The following is a 13,951-nucleotide window of genomic DNA, read 5'->3' as shown; positions in this document are numbered from 1 at the left end:
TCCCCTGGCCAATGTGGGTTGTTACAAAAACTAACCACACGATATACATCATGATCACGGAATCCAGCGATGATCCTTTTCTGCTTCCTAATATTGTTTTATGCAAGCCGGCCCTGAGTATTTGGGGCCTTGTGCAAAACTTAGACAGAGGTTCTTCATTTTTTTTAAGATGTATTTTCTTTATTATTATTTTGTTTTTAATTTTGTTCTGTAAAATTGAATTATTACATGTTAGAATGGTGGAAAGCCTAAACCATTAGCGCTGGAAGAGTACTTTGGTATTATCTCGCACATTTTAAAATACGTACACATATATTTGTGTAAATGTAAATAAAATTTGGAGCCCTTCTGAATCGAGAGCTTTATATAGTGACACCTTTTGTACGTTCTCAAAGATGCTCTAGTTATATACATGCTAATTATTTTCATTTCTTGGAGTTTTTTACAAGGAAATATTAATTATACATTTTGGAGCACTTCACCAACTAGTTTGATTTTTTTCTTTTAAAAAACATAAAGATAAACTGATGATAAGACACGGTTATTCATCTTTTCGGTACTTAACTAGTTTGATGACTCATGTTGTTTATATATATTGTTGAACTTGGAGGTAAATTTAGGAGTTGGGAATGATCAGATCAGGTGAGCTTCAGGCGCAGTGGTTCTCCTTCCCCAGAGCGGGTCCCACTCCAACCCCTATCCATCATCACCTCACCGCCGCCGCTTCTCTCCGCCTCAGTCACCACATCTTCCTCCACCACCACCACTTCCGCCTCCACTCCATTTTCCGTTCCTACTTTCAGGTACTGTTATTGCTATTCACTCCTCCCTCAATTTTCAATTTTCAATTTTTTTTTCAGATAGTTGTCATCGATCAAAGATTAAATGTCTTAATTTGATTTAAATGGGTAATACAAAACAAGGGTTTTTGTTAATTTTAATTAGTTTATGGGTTCTTCAATCTCTTGTGTATTGTTAAACACTAGCAGAAACTTGCCCATCATAGTCCCCTGCACAGATTGAAGGAAGGATTTAACTTTCTGCCATTGCCAAGTAGCAATGCTTCAGCTTCTGCTTGCTTTAGTTTCTTTGGTGGAGGAGGAGAAGGAGAAACTAGCACTGATTCCACAAATGAAGGGCAAATTTCTAGGTTTTCCACTAAAAGCTTCTTCAATGGAAGACAATGGACTAATGTCCTCCTTGCTCTTAACATCTTGTGAGTATCATTTTATCACCTTCCCAAAACAATCATGAAATAAATGCATATTTAGTTTTGTACTTGATTTATTTTTCGGAAATTTGCCAAAATGATCATTTTTCAAATCCCAATGGTTAAAATCTTTAGTTTTTCAGTATGTGGTCGATATCTGATCGCTATGTTGTCGATATTTGATTGCTATGTCATCGTTATTTTATTTCGATCAGTTCAACAATTGGGATTTGATTTCTGATCATTTTAGCCAATTTCTCTGTACGTTTTAAGTTTTTAGAATTGAACCCGGCCATCCTCTAGACAGCTTATTGTTTGTCAAATTGTGCTGACAGAGTTTATATTGCACAATTTGCATCACAAGATGAGTTACTTCTATGGGGAGCCAAGGTAAGAGTGCAAAACAAAATGTGAGAACTTGTTCTTTTGCAATATAGAAACAGGCATTAAGTGGTCTCTTTCTCACATTTTGTTATATACACATAGATAAATAGCCTCATCGACCAAGGGCAATTGTGGAGGCTCGTTACATCGTCCTTTTTGCATGCAAATGTCGGGCACCTCTTGGTATGCTTTTAATTTTACTGGTTATGTCTTGGCATTTTAATGTCTGCATTTCAATCTGATGTATGTATATGTGCGTCTCTGTTTACAGGTTAATTGTTATTCTTTGAATTCAGTTGGTCCTACCATGGAGAAGATTAGTGGTCCTAAGAGATATCTTGCACTCTACTTTGCCTCTGCAATTGCAAGTAACAGCTCATGATCTCTCTACAATAGCCAATAAAAATTTGTTTAGCCACTAGTATTCTGATTCAGTGGTTTCGAGAAAATCAGGTTCAGCAATGAGTTATGGGTTCAGCGAGGCACCTGCAGTTGGTGCATCGGGAGCAGTCTTCGGATTAGTAAGACACTTATTCTGTTTCTTTTGCCACTCTTCTTTCGATTTCTTAGATTAGATGCACCATACAGGTTACCAGAGAAGTTGGGGTTAATTAAATTGTGCCAATATAGGAATTCAGTAGAATCAGTCTCGTTGTCTTGCATTCACACAAACACAGTTGATATTACTGCAAAATGCAAATTAATAACGTGGTTTTCATTTTATCCCCCTCTTCCGTCTTCAGTACATTTCACAATTTGATGCTCTTTTAAACGAAACATTCCTCTTCCAAGAGTGAATATTCTTCCCTGGGAAAAGTAGATTAGTTTGTGTTTAAATATTGAGTGTTAAAATTCTACCGATGTTAGTTAACCTACTCAGTGTTGTGGAATATCAACTGTAACTTCTTTCAAGCTATTATGGCGTGATATTGTTCTCTCATCTCCTATCATTAGTCAAACCTGTGGGTCTGATATTTTATTTAGGTTGGATCTCTTGCTGTGTTTGTCATGAGACATAGAGGTTTGGTTGGACGTGGCAAAGAAGATCTGCAGCAGATAGCACACGTGATTGTCCTGAATATGGTATGCTCCTTCTCTGGTACAAAATCTTGAAGTTTTCCACAACTCGAGCCTTTTGTCTATCTTCATAACTTAATCAGCTTCCCTTAATCCCCTTTCCTTTCTGTTGGCTGGATTAATAATGGAGAAATAAACGTATGTTTTTCTTCCAGGCTATTGGGTTCTTCTTCAAAGGCATTGATAACTGGGGACATGTAAGTACAACAGGCTGAACAGCAATGTTCTTATCTCTTTTTCACTCCTCCTTATCTCTGTTTGAATTCTAATCAACCTGCTTCAGTATGTGTCCTTCGGTTAATGTTTAATAAGGAAGCTAATTAGGGTGTGCACGCACGTGTGCTTCTCTCTCGCTCTCTCTCTCTCTCTCTCTCTCTCTCTCTCTCTCTCTCTCTCTCTCTCTCTCTCTCTCTCTCTCTCTCTCTACACAGTAACACACACACATGCGCGCATGCACTCATACACATACAGACACTGTAAGTCCAGTTGCTTTCAATTTTGAGTCCCTAGGCGGAGCCCAATCGTTAATTTTTTGCCACTAGGATTGAGTTTCTTGATTACTTCCCCTCCGCTATTTTAGATAGTCATCCGAGCTTGCATAGGGTTCCTGATACGTATCTTATATGTTAAGAAAGCAGAGAGATCCTCTGTACGTAATTCCTTCTTGTTTCTGTTATCCTCATGTTTGTATTGGGTGTGACATCTGAATCTCAGCTTGGAGGCTTACTTGGTGGAGTTGCCACATCCTGGCTTCTAGGACCTGCATGGAAGTACGAATCTCCATCTGCTGACGGGCGGAGAATTTTTTCTGACAAGGCTCCTATTTTCTACCTCATCAACACGAAAAAGAAATCATAGACATTTTCGTCTAGCGGAAGCATTGTCATCCCTAAACTTCTTGTGATCAAGCACACTTGTGTACGAATGTAGAAGGCCGATTAGGTGTTTACGTTTTACTATTTTTTACCCTTAAGGTTCATAAATTTACTACTGTTCTTGCCCCCTGTGCTGGATTTACTTTGGGCGACTGTATCATCCAAGTGTAATGTTATTTTTTCTTATCATAAAGAATAAAGGTTCACTGATCCCTCAGTTCGTAACACATTTTTCTTAGAACGACTGCGATTTAACTAATTGAGATTTAGTTAAATTTCAACCGTTGCTAGGTGGAAGGAAATGTGTGAGTGAGCAAAACTCTGATGCCCAGTTCTACTGAATGAGCCCAAAACCACCCCTAATACTGTAATTCCTCCGGCAGCGGGTACTGCTCCTTCATGTATTGTCATGCATTCTCTTGTAACCATCTTGCAAGCGTGTATTGGACACGTAATTGTGCCTTCTGGATACGTCCTAAGCATTTATTGCACGGACTATGCCACTGAGGCTATGTTTTGGTTGGACGAGAGAATCTCTTTGTTCTGTTCAATGAGGTTGTAACGGTCATTGTTTGCCCTCTCGATAGGTAGCCTTTGCATATGATTGGGCTCTCTGTTTGGGCTTTTGTTAGGCTGTTGTTAATATTGGGCCGTCTCATACACCTCAAACCCAAAGGGTGCCTCTCTGGTGCAAACTTTGCAAAGTGTAATATTACTTTTCTCACCACTAGCATATGCCCCGCACTTTGTTTGTGAAAAATATTTTTTATTTTTTATTTTAAAACGGAAAGGAAAAAGGGAGAAGAAAAAAGCAGATTAGAAAGAGAAGTTTTCTTTTGTATATTTTATTTTTCAAAATTAGAGGACGTTAGAATTATCCTCGGGTGAGGTTTTGAAAAAAAACTGTAAAATTTAGTTTGTGTGAATTTACTTTACCGTCCATGATTTTGTTTTGTGGTAAAAAACAAAATTATCATTTTACTTTCTTTTGGTTGACAGAATTTTATTAATGTAGTTTAGATAACGAAAAAAGCTTCACTTACGCTCAATTCATTTGTTCGCACCATACTTGGTGGTTAATACCCAATTCCATGAAAGACTGACTAAATAAGAGACTTGTTCAGAGACGGTCGTGTATTACAACCGTCTCTGAACAGTTGACCATACAAGCCGCTTGCTCAGAACTAAGTCAACTGTTATGAGCAAGCAGCTTGTATCATTAACCGTTCAGAGGACTGAGAATGTAAGCTTATGATCACACACACATACATATCATTAACATAATAATTATAGATAAAATTTTCGAGTATATACAATTGAATTGCATTAAATATTAAGCAATTTATGAGAGACAATGTTCGTTAGCGCGAACTGTATATAGCCCAAATCGTACAAACTTAACTACTATCCATCTACCTTGTCCTACAGTTCATTCAAAATTTCCATATTTTTCTTATAATTTACATCATTTTTTTTTTCAAACTTTTTATCAATATCGATATTTTATCGATATCTCTGTCGAAGCTTCCATGTTTTTGGATCTCCGACAATTTCAGCATATTTAAGACGACCTTAATCAACCAAACCAACAAAGCAGATGAAAGATGACGAGTACCGAAAATTTCAATAACCAGATCTCCTTGTAGAAAGCTCCTGCTGATGAAGCTGCAAAAAGCATTCGTCAGGTGATGAACTTACATATCAGATAACTTTAGCTTGACAAACAAAGCAAGGAAAACGCGAACGAAATCATGTACACAAATTGGATAGACATGTCCATGGATGCATGATTCATCTGACCAAACATTTGCTTATTTGTCTCGGTTGTCAAATGGTTATACCATTCTTAAGTTATAATAGCACAGAAGAGAGTTTCGTTTCTCTTTCAAACTCCGTGTCCGTAAGCAAATAGATCCATTACTGACTGAGATTCATAATCACACAAATAGATCCACCAACTCAAACTCAAAACTGATTTCGTGTCTGCGTTAAGGTTGCTCCGAGTTTAAGCTTTTATAGATTCAATCCAATAAGATCCAAAACCTGCTTAAAATTTGTGTTTTATACGAAAGTTCAAACAGTCATGAATGCTTATGCTTATATGAGTTACTTATGTGCTTTGCAAAGTTTTTGAATATAAAATATATGTCGTATGAATTATTCGACTAAAAAGCCAATCGAGATTTAGCAGAAATAACCAGATTCAGAGTTTAAGTAACTTACATGAGGAAGGTGATGGAGATATTGAATCTTGTGCACTTCCCTTGTTTCCGGGACTGGAAGCATAGGGCGCTACAGGTGCAGCTGGCACGTGTGAGGACAAATGAGATGAGGGACTCGGAGAAGGTGAGTAAGGGGAACCATTAGTATCATAAGTAGGAGGAGCAGTAGGGTTTGAACGAGAAGTTGGTGAGGAGACCGGAGGAATTCTAGAACCATGATATGGACATGGACGAGGAAGTGCAGGTACCTTGGAAGGTGTTGGTGAGAGATGATAAATCTCAGGTGAGGGTGCTGGTGGGAGATGATGAACATCAGGTGACGGTGCGGGGGCGAGAAGATGAGTACCTGGTGAGGGTGCTAAGGGGAGGTGATGAATATCAGGTGAGGGTCCAGGGGGGAGAGGATTAATGTCTGGTAAGGGTGCAGGTGGGAGATGATGAATGTCAGGTGACAGTGCTGGTGCTGGTGGGAGATGGTGAATGCCAGGGGACGGCACTGGAGAAGCAGGATATGGAGAAATTGATGGCTCTGAAGATGGAGCTGGCGAAGGAGTTGGAGGGGTTGCAGAGGGTGCACCCTTCGGACAAGAAGATAAACTGATACTTTTAACTTTACCAAAGACCGTGTTATTAAGGCCAAGATTTTTTGCACGAGAACCTCTGATTGTTTGAACCAACTGCTTCAATCTCTGTGGCGCAATGATACCCACATCAGACACGAGAGATGCCTGAACCACGACTGGGGGTGCTTCAGTTGAACCTATTTTGTTTATTATTCGCAAAAATACATCCTGCAAAAAGAGAAGAAAAAAAAATTGCAGTTGTTAATAACAAAAATACATATGTAAAATCTGAGACCATCAACTAATACTAGCTCAATCTGATATTTTGGGTACTTAGCAACTATGAAAATCCAGATGAACATTTAAATTTCGACTAAACTTGATGGTATATACCTTAGACCTATTTTGCATCGTTGTCTCCTTGATTGCTAATAAATTATGCTTTCTATTGCATAACTGGAACAAGTCTAGCATAGATTCAAATATGTTATGAAACTTGGATCCCAGCATGTGCGAAACTAAAATAACTGCTAATCCCACGTTCTACCGATGTTTTAAAAGGCAAAGGTGAAACATAGGCACTTCATGGATAGCCTGCCTAGGCGAAAGCCTTTCGCCTCACGCTACCTAAAATTATTAATATATATATAGATATAGATATATATAATTACTTTCTGAAACAAATATCCATTGTCATTCAAAAGTGCACAAGTCACAAACAAGTTTAACTCAAAGGTAATATCATCTTCTTCACAAACAAACAAAAAAAGAAATAATTCATCTAAATCAAAGGTAATATCATCTTCTTCCTTGTCAATTCTCCATTTAAAAAAAAACGCCCAGTCAAACGCCTCAGGCGCGTCTCGACCATGTCTAGGCAATTTAAAGCCTACTCTTGTTGGGCAGAGGTGTTTTCATCATGCGCCTCCTAAGCCGCCCAGGCGCGTCTTAAGGCGCGTTTTTTAAAACATTGTGTTTTACGAAATAGTGCTAAACCAATGGACCTAATACATAAAAAGCCCAAAAATTCACACCTCAAGGGAAATGTGCAAAAAGTTGCCAGAATAGTGTTATACCTCATAAGGCCTCAGATGCAATCCAAACTTCAACTGCTCCTTTAACTCAACAAAATTTTCCACTATGTCGGATATAGAATTATTGAGAGTAAAATTAAATAAAATCTGGGGTTTCTGCCAGATTGAAGCTGATTGCACAGGAGTCACAGTAATTCCCCCAGGACACTTTAGAATCTCAAACATAGATGGCTCCCCGAAAATTGATGCAGTCAATGTAAGATTGGATTGCTTAAGGAATAGCTCAACTAAAGAGGACCTCAACACACTTAAGAACACTGGATCTATTGGAACATTTATTGGATCGGAAAGAGCACCAAACACCACATCAGTTTGATCAGATGCATCAAATTGGTGCATGGACAAGATAGCCACCTGTTGACAACAAGCAGACTTCAGTTTGATGCTTCACTTTGTATGAAAGCAATATGATATGGTCTATAATGGCAAAAGATTGAAATCGTACCTTTGTACCTGGGACACCTATTTCCGCATTGATATCATATTCTAATCTTTGGATGTGTGGAACAAGGTCCGTAACTGGCTTTTCCAGTCTGAAGTATGCCTGAACTGTAGCTGGAAAAAGATAAATAGATATATAAGCTTTCGCCTATTTATTTCAGTCATCACGACTTTACGCAACAGAAATCAGAAACCATAAAGTTCAATAAAAATAAAATGGTTGACGCAACAAAGAACAAACATGTTACCTAATCAACAAAATACAAAATAAAAACGCAAATAAAATCTATTATTAAATTTCCAATTAATCTTTCAACTTCATAAATGCATTAATTGAGTTTTGTTGTAGGCCAATGCAAAAGGCTGTTCTAGACTTCTAGTATGGACCGTACAAATACATTACTTAAATCAGTTTGTCTTAGTTCAGCAGCAATTATCTCCACAATATTAGCAGGTTGGTTAATATATATTTTATATCCTAAATCAGTACATTATACTTTCTTTTTTTTGCAAAATGTATATTCCTTTACTATAATCATATACCATATTATCCATCTTGCCCTCAATATGCGTGTCTACTATCCAGCCTCTCCTAGTCTGCACCGAGCGATCATTAGAAGCCTAATTGATTTTTGGATTTATAAGGAAAATTCAGTGAGTTTCAGGTTTTGTACCCACAAGACTGAAACATAGGGGTTTTCTTAGACCTCTTAGGTACCCAAGTTGGAAGTGGAGATAGTTCATTTTACTTGGTGAAGTTTTTGTCCTTCCATTGAACATTTATTCAAGTGAAAATCATATTCAAATTTTTTTAAAAAGAGATAATGAATCGTATACTTGAAGCATAACCTTGTGTTGATCGTAGGTGTTTTAGGCATAGCAGGAAATGTCTTATTTTTGGGATTGGATGACACCTAACACGTTTGTGGCAGTGCGAATTATTTTTATATATTATTTCCTACTTATGGCAGTGCTAATATAATGAGCTTGATGTAACTGCTAGGATGTGGCAAGTTCCAGTGGTCTTGCATTTGAGGTCAATTACTTGGATTTCCTACCAAATTTGTTTCTCTAAACTGAGTTTTGACAAATGATGAAGATTATTCTTAAGATTATTATTGTTACTAATGATTATGATTATTATTAGCAGTTACCACTATTATTATTTCGATGTGAAATGAAATACTTATTTAAGATGTAGTTATAAAAGTATACAAACAACGATAAGCAAGCAGTCCAAAAAGATACAATAATAAAGTCTATCAGCTAGTTATTTAAAGCTTATGCAGCATGAACACTGTATAAAAGCACAAAATGCTAAAGACTCCGAAGCCATGGATTGCATAAATAAAGAGAAGAGGTACATCTCTGATTCAATTTTATATTATTGTACACTTCAGTCAAATTTACCTTAAAACAACAATATAAAAAAGATACTAAAGGGCCAACCACGGTACCAACAATGCAATAAAACAGACTTCAGTCAAAATCACAGATCTAGCTCATATATTAATTTACACTTCATCTCACCTTATATTTTTGTTTTCTAGTCCTTTTTCAGACTAAATACTAAAGGCGCCAAAAAAAGGGTCAGGCCACTCAACTATTCACCATGATATTTTTGTTTAAAGATGTATTCCGAGCGTTCACAAACAAGGACAGAACCGTACATGGCTCCCATGGGCAGTAGCCTATGCAGCTTGAGAAAACTTAAAATTAGCACTAACATTTAGCCCAATATTGACAAAAAATTAATCCAGCCTATCCTATATCTAAAACCCACTCCATAATCAACTGCATCTGTACATCTTGATTAGAAAATATGTACCCCTTTTGTAAACTATAAATCCAAGACTAAGCTCAGTGGGACAACTCTCAAACTAAAGCCTCTTTGAAAAAGAGATGTGCCTTAGGCCCTTATGGCAGTGCACTAATCAGAAAATAAAAGGAGGTAATAAAAGAAGGTAATCCAAAGTCAAAGAGTTGATGTCAAATGATATCAAGAGTCTTTTATTTGGATCTTACGAAAACACAATGTCCTTAACCATATCTTTGGATGAGGGACTTTCAAAATGACACCTTTCAAGGAATTATTTTCAAGTCCCCCCATCTAATTTTTATAGTGCATCCTAACAAATTTGGCCTAGGTTCCTTAGAACTTTAAAGTCCTCATCCAAACGTACCCTAACTGTTCTAGAAATCTCCCTTTATTAATGAGCCTGCTAATATTTCTACAAGTTCTACGAGTCCAGTAGGACTTTAATGTGTCTTTTCTATTTCTAGGAGTCGTTGAATGTTCTATTTGAAGCATCTATCATTTCCTTTTTTGTAGGTATAGATCTATTTCCTTTCTTACTTGTGAGGAAGTAAAATGTTAATTTTCTTGAGTCCTTGACTATCTAACATTTTAATATTCTCAGTTCTTTCTAAGATCGAACACCAGAGAAAACGTATGAGAATAACATATATCACTATCATTGTAAATCTACAATGTTCATAAACTGCTATTTCCACTAAAAGTAAATAGGTGGTTCGGCTACATGACAGCAGACTACATAGCGAGACATCCAATTATCAGATCAGACGATTTGCATTTCTGCAGTCAACTACAGAATCCTTATCCTCGTCAATGCACAGTAAAGAACATACAGCTACTGATATCAGGTAGAATAGCAGCATGGACTGGCAGGATATTACAGTCACTTCCACCCATAGAGTAGTACAATCCGCTGCATCAGAAAAGAGAGCACTCCGAGGAGTATGAAATTTATATAGGTGTTGAAGTCTAAATAGATCCACCGACGGTCAGCGTCATAAGTACTCCTAAATTCAACTAATTCAAAGGGAACACTCTGTATTTAGCAAATGTGAACATGATATTCCTTTTTTCATGATTTAGCCACAGGCAGACATGTCTAACATTTATAAAAAAATAAAATTGTCTAGAAAATTAGAACACAGTGCACAAGAGTGCAAGCGCACACACAAGATTACCATAAATCGTGATAGGACCAATCTCTTTCCCACCCATCCTAAATTGAAAGTGAACTTCATTCCATATCCGCAAAACACCATGAAAACTTAACTAATTGATCAGAAAGTGAAATCAAAATGATCAAGACTCTGACAACTCACTCTAGTTACTCAATTCAACCTATACCTCGTATGCTCATGTGAGATTAATTTGGGCAACAAAATGTTCCAGACAAACAGCGTTACTGCAAGTTCCTCCCCTATTTACTTTTGGAATGTTATGATTAGCACTTAGTAGTTGTGTTACATATGGGACTTTTCTTAATGTACTAGCTAGCCACATGAGAAACATGAGGTATAATTCCTAATGAGTTTAACTAACTCAATTATGCTTCTATATGCTACTCCTGTAGATTGTAATTCAGTTCACTATATATTCTGATATAATATCTATTTTTGTTCTTCTTTTAGCTAAAGATCTTATACATCTTTTTGCACATTTTCTTTACTTCCGGAATGCTTGGCCTCACCAATAATATTCAATCCTCTTGTCGGAATGCTTGGCCTCACCAAGAATATTGAATTCTCTTGATAGTCAGTCAACAGGCTGTATACTATATGGTAACGATAATTTCACACTGACAATTGTTTCATGAAACTTGTATACTCCAAACAATATACGTTGAAGCAAAAGTTATAAAAGGAATATATAAGTACTAAACCTTTGGTTGGAATTAAACGAAATTGTTGCGTTTTTTAACACACGAGAGGCATTTTCGATGCAAGGGTTGGATATGGTCCATAAAAAAGGTGCATTGCCCATATCCTATATATAGCCAGGTGAGCCAAGTGAAACACTGCAAGACCTGAATTATACAACACAGAGAAATCCCACTTGCCCCTTTCCGAAAATAATCACAAAACTCCAATTTTTATCTGAAAAGCACCAAAATCCCTAATTACTAGCTAAACCCATTTGAATTGCTGAAACTACAAAACATCTACCCAAAACCCATTTGCTTAGAACCTCCAGAAAGCCCCAAAAGTTTACATTAAACCCAAAAAACACCACTTACCCATTGCTTGAAACATCAGAAAAATCCAATTAATTAAACATATATATATAATCAAAGTGAAGTGAGGCATAAAACACAGTAGAGAGAGAAAGAGAGATGGAATGTGGACATACCACTGAGCTTAATTTCCTGTCTGGCATCAAACTGGGAGATGATTGCATGGAAATGTGGGATCCAGATGATCCCAGAGAGTAAAATTGAGAAGCTGAGGATCAAAACGACGACGCATCTGAAGCTCAGCTCCCTGCCGATTCTGCTGAAAACCACCGAACATCGCAGACAGATAAGTCCCGAAGAATTCTGAGCCTCCTGAGTCTGCCGCTGCTGTTCCTGTTGCTGTTGTTGCTGCTGCTCCTGCAGATTTGCTTCACTCTTCCCCATTTGAAGAGCATCTGGGATCTCCCCTCACTCTCTCTCTCTCTCTCTCTAAAGAGTACAGAAATGGCAGGAGGAGAGATTAAGAAGAAGATGAAGAAGATGAAGAAGATGTGAGGGACAAGTGTTCATAGTGGGTATAGTTGCCCTGTTTAAACCATTTACAAGGACAAGCTACTCTCTCTCTCTCTCTCCCCCCTTCTCTCTCTCTGTAATCCACACACAGTCACTCACTAGTCACGTACATATACGACTTCGTACTCACGGAATCTACAAACATCATAATCCAAATCGGTAATCTTCTTTATTAATTGAATGTCACTTTCCAAATAGTATATTAATTTTGAGAATGTTTAGTTATCCATATGTATCGTGCAAATCAATATTTACAATAATCAGTAATATCTTTATTATTAACAGTTAGCTGATGACTAAACAGTATTCAAATTAAATAAAATTCTCTATATAGGATCTATAGACTATAGATGATGCTAAAGAGAACATTGGTTCATCTTTTAACGTTTGTATAGTGAAACGATATTATGTCATTATGCAAGAAGTAATGACTTATACATGTAAGATGTCAAACAATATTCTTTTTCAGTTTATTTTTCTAGAGAGTATACATAAAGTATTTATCTATTATCTACTATATATAAAGAGAATGGAAAGGTGAATAGTGATTTGGTGTCACTATGCTTCAACAAAAATATTTGGACGAAAATGCCCCAAAAACAAAAAATCTCAAAGACATTCCAAAATAATACATCAAATAAGGTAGGGGTATTTTCATCATTTTAACAATATTTCTTTAATAATTTACCTTTTGATGTGTTTTTTTAATTAGTACTTCACAATAACCTAGCAATAATGTGATTCAATTTTTTTATTTTTAAACACGTTCAAAACACCTTAAGAGGCTTGTAATGCCGATTATAAAAAAAGTTTTTCGCACGCAGATGACAATGTGATTAAATAAGTTATCAAATGATTGTTTTTTTTTTTTTTAACAAACAATATTATCTACACTAAGGAGGAGGGGGCAGGCTTAGCCACACAATGGGCTAGCAATAATATGATTCAATCAGTTATTTATTAAATATTATTTTCTCTATTTTTGAACACGTTTAAAACATCTTAAGAGGCGTGTAATGTCGGTTATAAAAAAAGTCTTTCGCACACAAATAATAATGTGATTAAATTAATTGTCAAATGATTTTTTTTAAATAAACGATATTATCTACCCTAAAAGAGAATGATGGGCTTAGCCTCACAATAGGCTAACAATAATATGATTCAATCAATTGTTTATTAAATATTATTTTCTCTATTCTTAATGTAAATTCTATAGAGATTGATTTTATTATATAAATTCAGCTGCTTCAATTGGTTTATGAGAGATTTCTTCTAGCATGATCTAAAATTATTCATTTACTTCAAATATTTGACTTTCCTTTTGTCAATTTACGCATATAAATACATTTAAAACATATAAGTTGCGAGTAGCACGCCGTGATTCAAAAAATGTCTTTTGCACGCTTGTGAGCACATGCATGAAGGCTAGTAGCTTATCATGTGCGTGCATGAAGGCTAGTAGCTTAAGTAATTAAATGCGTTCACCTTCACATTGAGAGAAAAATATAGAGAAAACTAGATTTTAA

At 36.4% G+C, this 13,951-nt stretch overlaps 2 protein-coding genes across 2 annotated transcripts; one reads left to right on the top strand and one right to left on the bottom strand.

Moving 5' to 3' along the window:
• The first annotated feature begins 427 nt into the window (after positions 1-427).
• On the top strand, positions 428-3,756 carry RBL10 (RHOMBOID-like protein 10). Its single transcript, XM_068483813.2, has 9 exons — positions 428-803; positions 990-1,216; positions 1,546-1,600; positions 1,697-1,777; positions 1,866-1,962; positions 2,048-2,115; positions 2,579-2,677; positions 2,827-2,868; positions 3,386-3,756. The coding sequence occupies exons 1-9, from the start codon at positions 630-632 to the stop codon at positions 3,527-3,529; spliced, it is 987 nt and encodes a 328-aa protein (XP_068339914.2). The 5' UTR covers positions 428-629; the 3' UTR covers positions 3,530-3,756.
• Positions 3,757-4,816: 1,060 nt separating this feature from the next.
• LOC137711898 (uncharacterized) lies at positions 4,817-12,512 on the bottom strand. The gene is made up of 5 exons (XM_068451059.2): positions 12,029-12,512; positions 7,871-7,980; positions 7,408-7,779; positions 5,770-6,559; positions 4,817-5,211 (listed from the first exon to the last, which is right to left on the bottom strand). The coding sequence occupies exons 1-5, from the start codon at positions 12,294-12,296 to the stop codon at positions 5,123-5,125; spliced, it is 1,629 nt and encodes a 542-aa protein (XP_068307160.2). The 5' UTR covers positions 12,297-12,512; the 3' UTR covers positions 4,817-5,122.
• Between the last annotated feature and the right edge of the window lie 1,439 nt (positions 12,513-13,951).

The sequence above is a fragment of the Pyrus communis genome, chromosome 15 (genome assembly GCF_041283825.1).
Source record: "Pyrus communis isolate YQ-2024b chromosome 15, ASM4128382v1, whole genome shotgun sequence".
NCBI classification, from domain to species: domain Eukaryota; kingdom Viridiplantae; phylum Streptophyta; class Magnoliopsida; order Rosales; family Rosaceae; genus Pyrus; species Pyrus communis.
The sequence above is the reverse complement of the archived record's forward strand: the minus strand, read 5'-3'. Positions and strand labels throughout refer to the sequence as shown.

What these genes read in the sequence shown, in the direction of transcription:
- RBL10 (XM_068483813.2), top strand. Translation starts at nt 630, where the DNA reads ATGATCAGATCAGGTGAGCTTCAGGCGCAGTGGTTCTCCTTCCCCAGA. An exon ending in TTTTCCGTTCCTACTTTCAG is followed by an intron (nt 804 to 989) that starts GTACTGTTATTG and finishes AAACACTAGCAG; the next exon opens with AAACTTGCCCATCATAGTCC. An exon ending in CAAATGTCGGGCACCTCTTG is followed by an intron (nt 1,778 to 1,865) that starts GTATGCTTTTAA and finishes CTCTGTTTACAG; the next exon opens with GTTAATTGTTATTCTTTGAA.
- LOC137711898 (XM_068451059.2), bottom strand. Translation starts at nt 12,296, where the DNA reads ATGGGGAAGAGTGAAGCAAATCTGCAGGAGCAGCAGCAACAACAGCAA. An exon ending in ACAGGAAATTAAGCTCAGTG is followed by an intron (nt 7,981 to 12,028) that starts GTATGTCCACAT and finishes ATCTTTTTCCAG; the next exon opens with CTACAGTTCAGGCATACTTC. An exon ending in TGCATCTGAGGCCTTATGAG is followed by an intron (nt 6,560 to 7,407) that starts GTATAACACTAT and finishes CTCTTTTTGCAG; the next exon opens with GATGTATTTTTGCGAATAAT.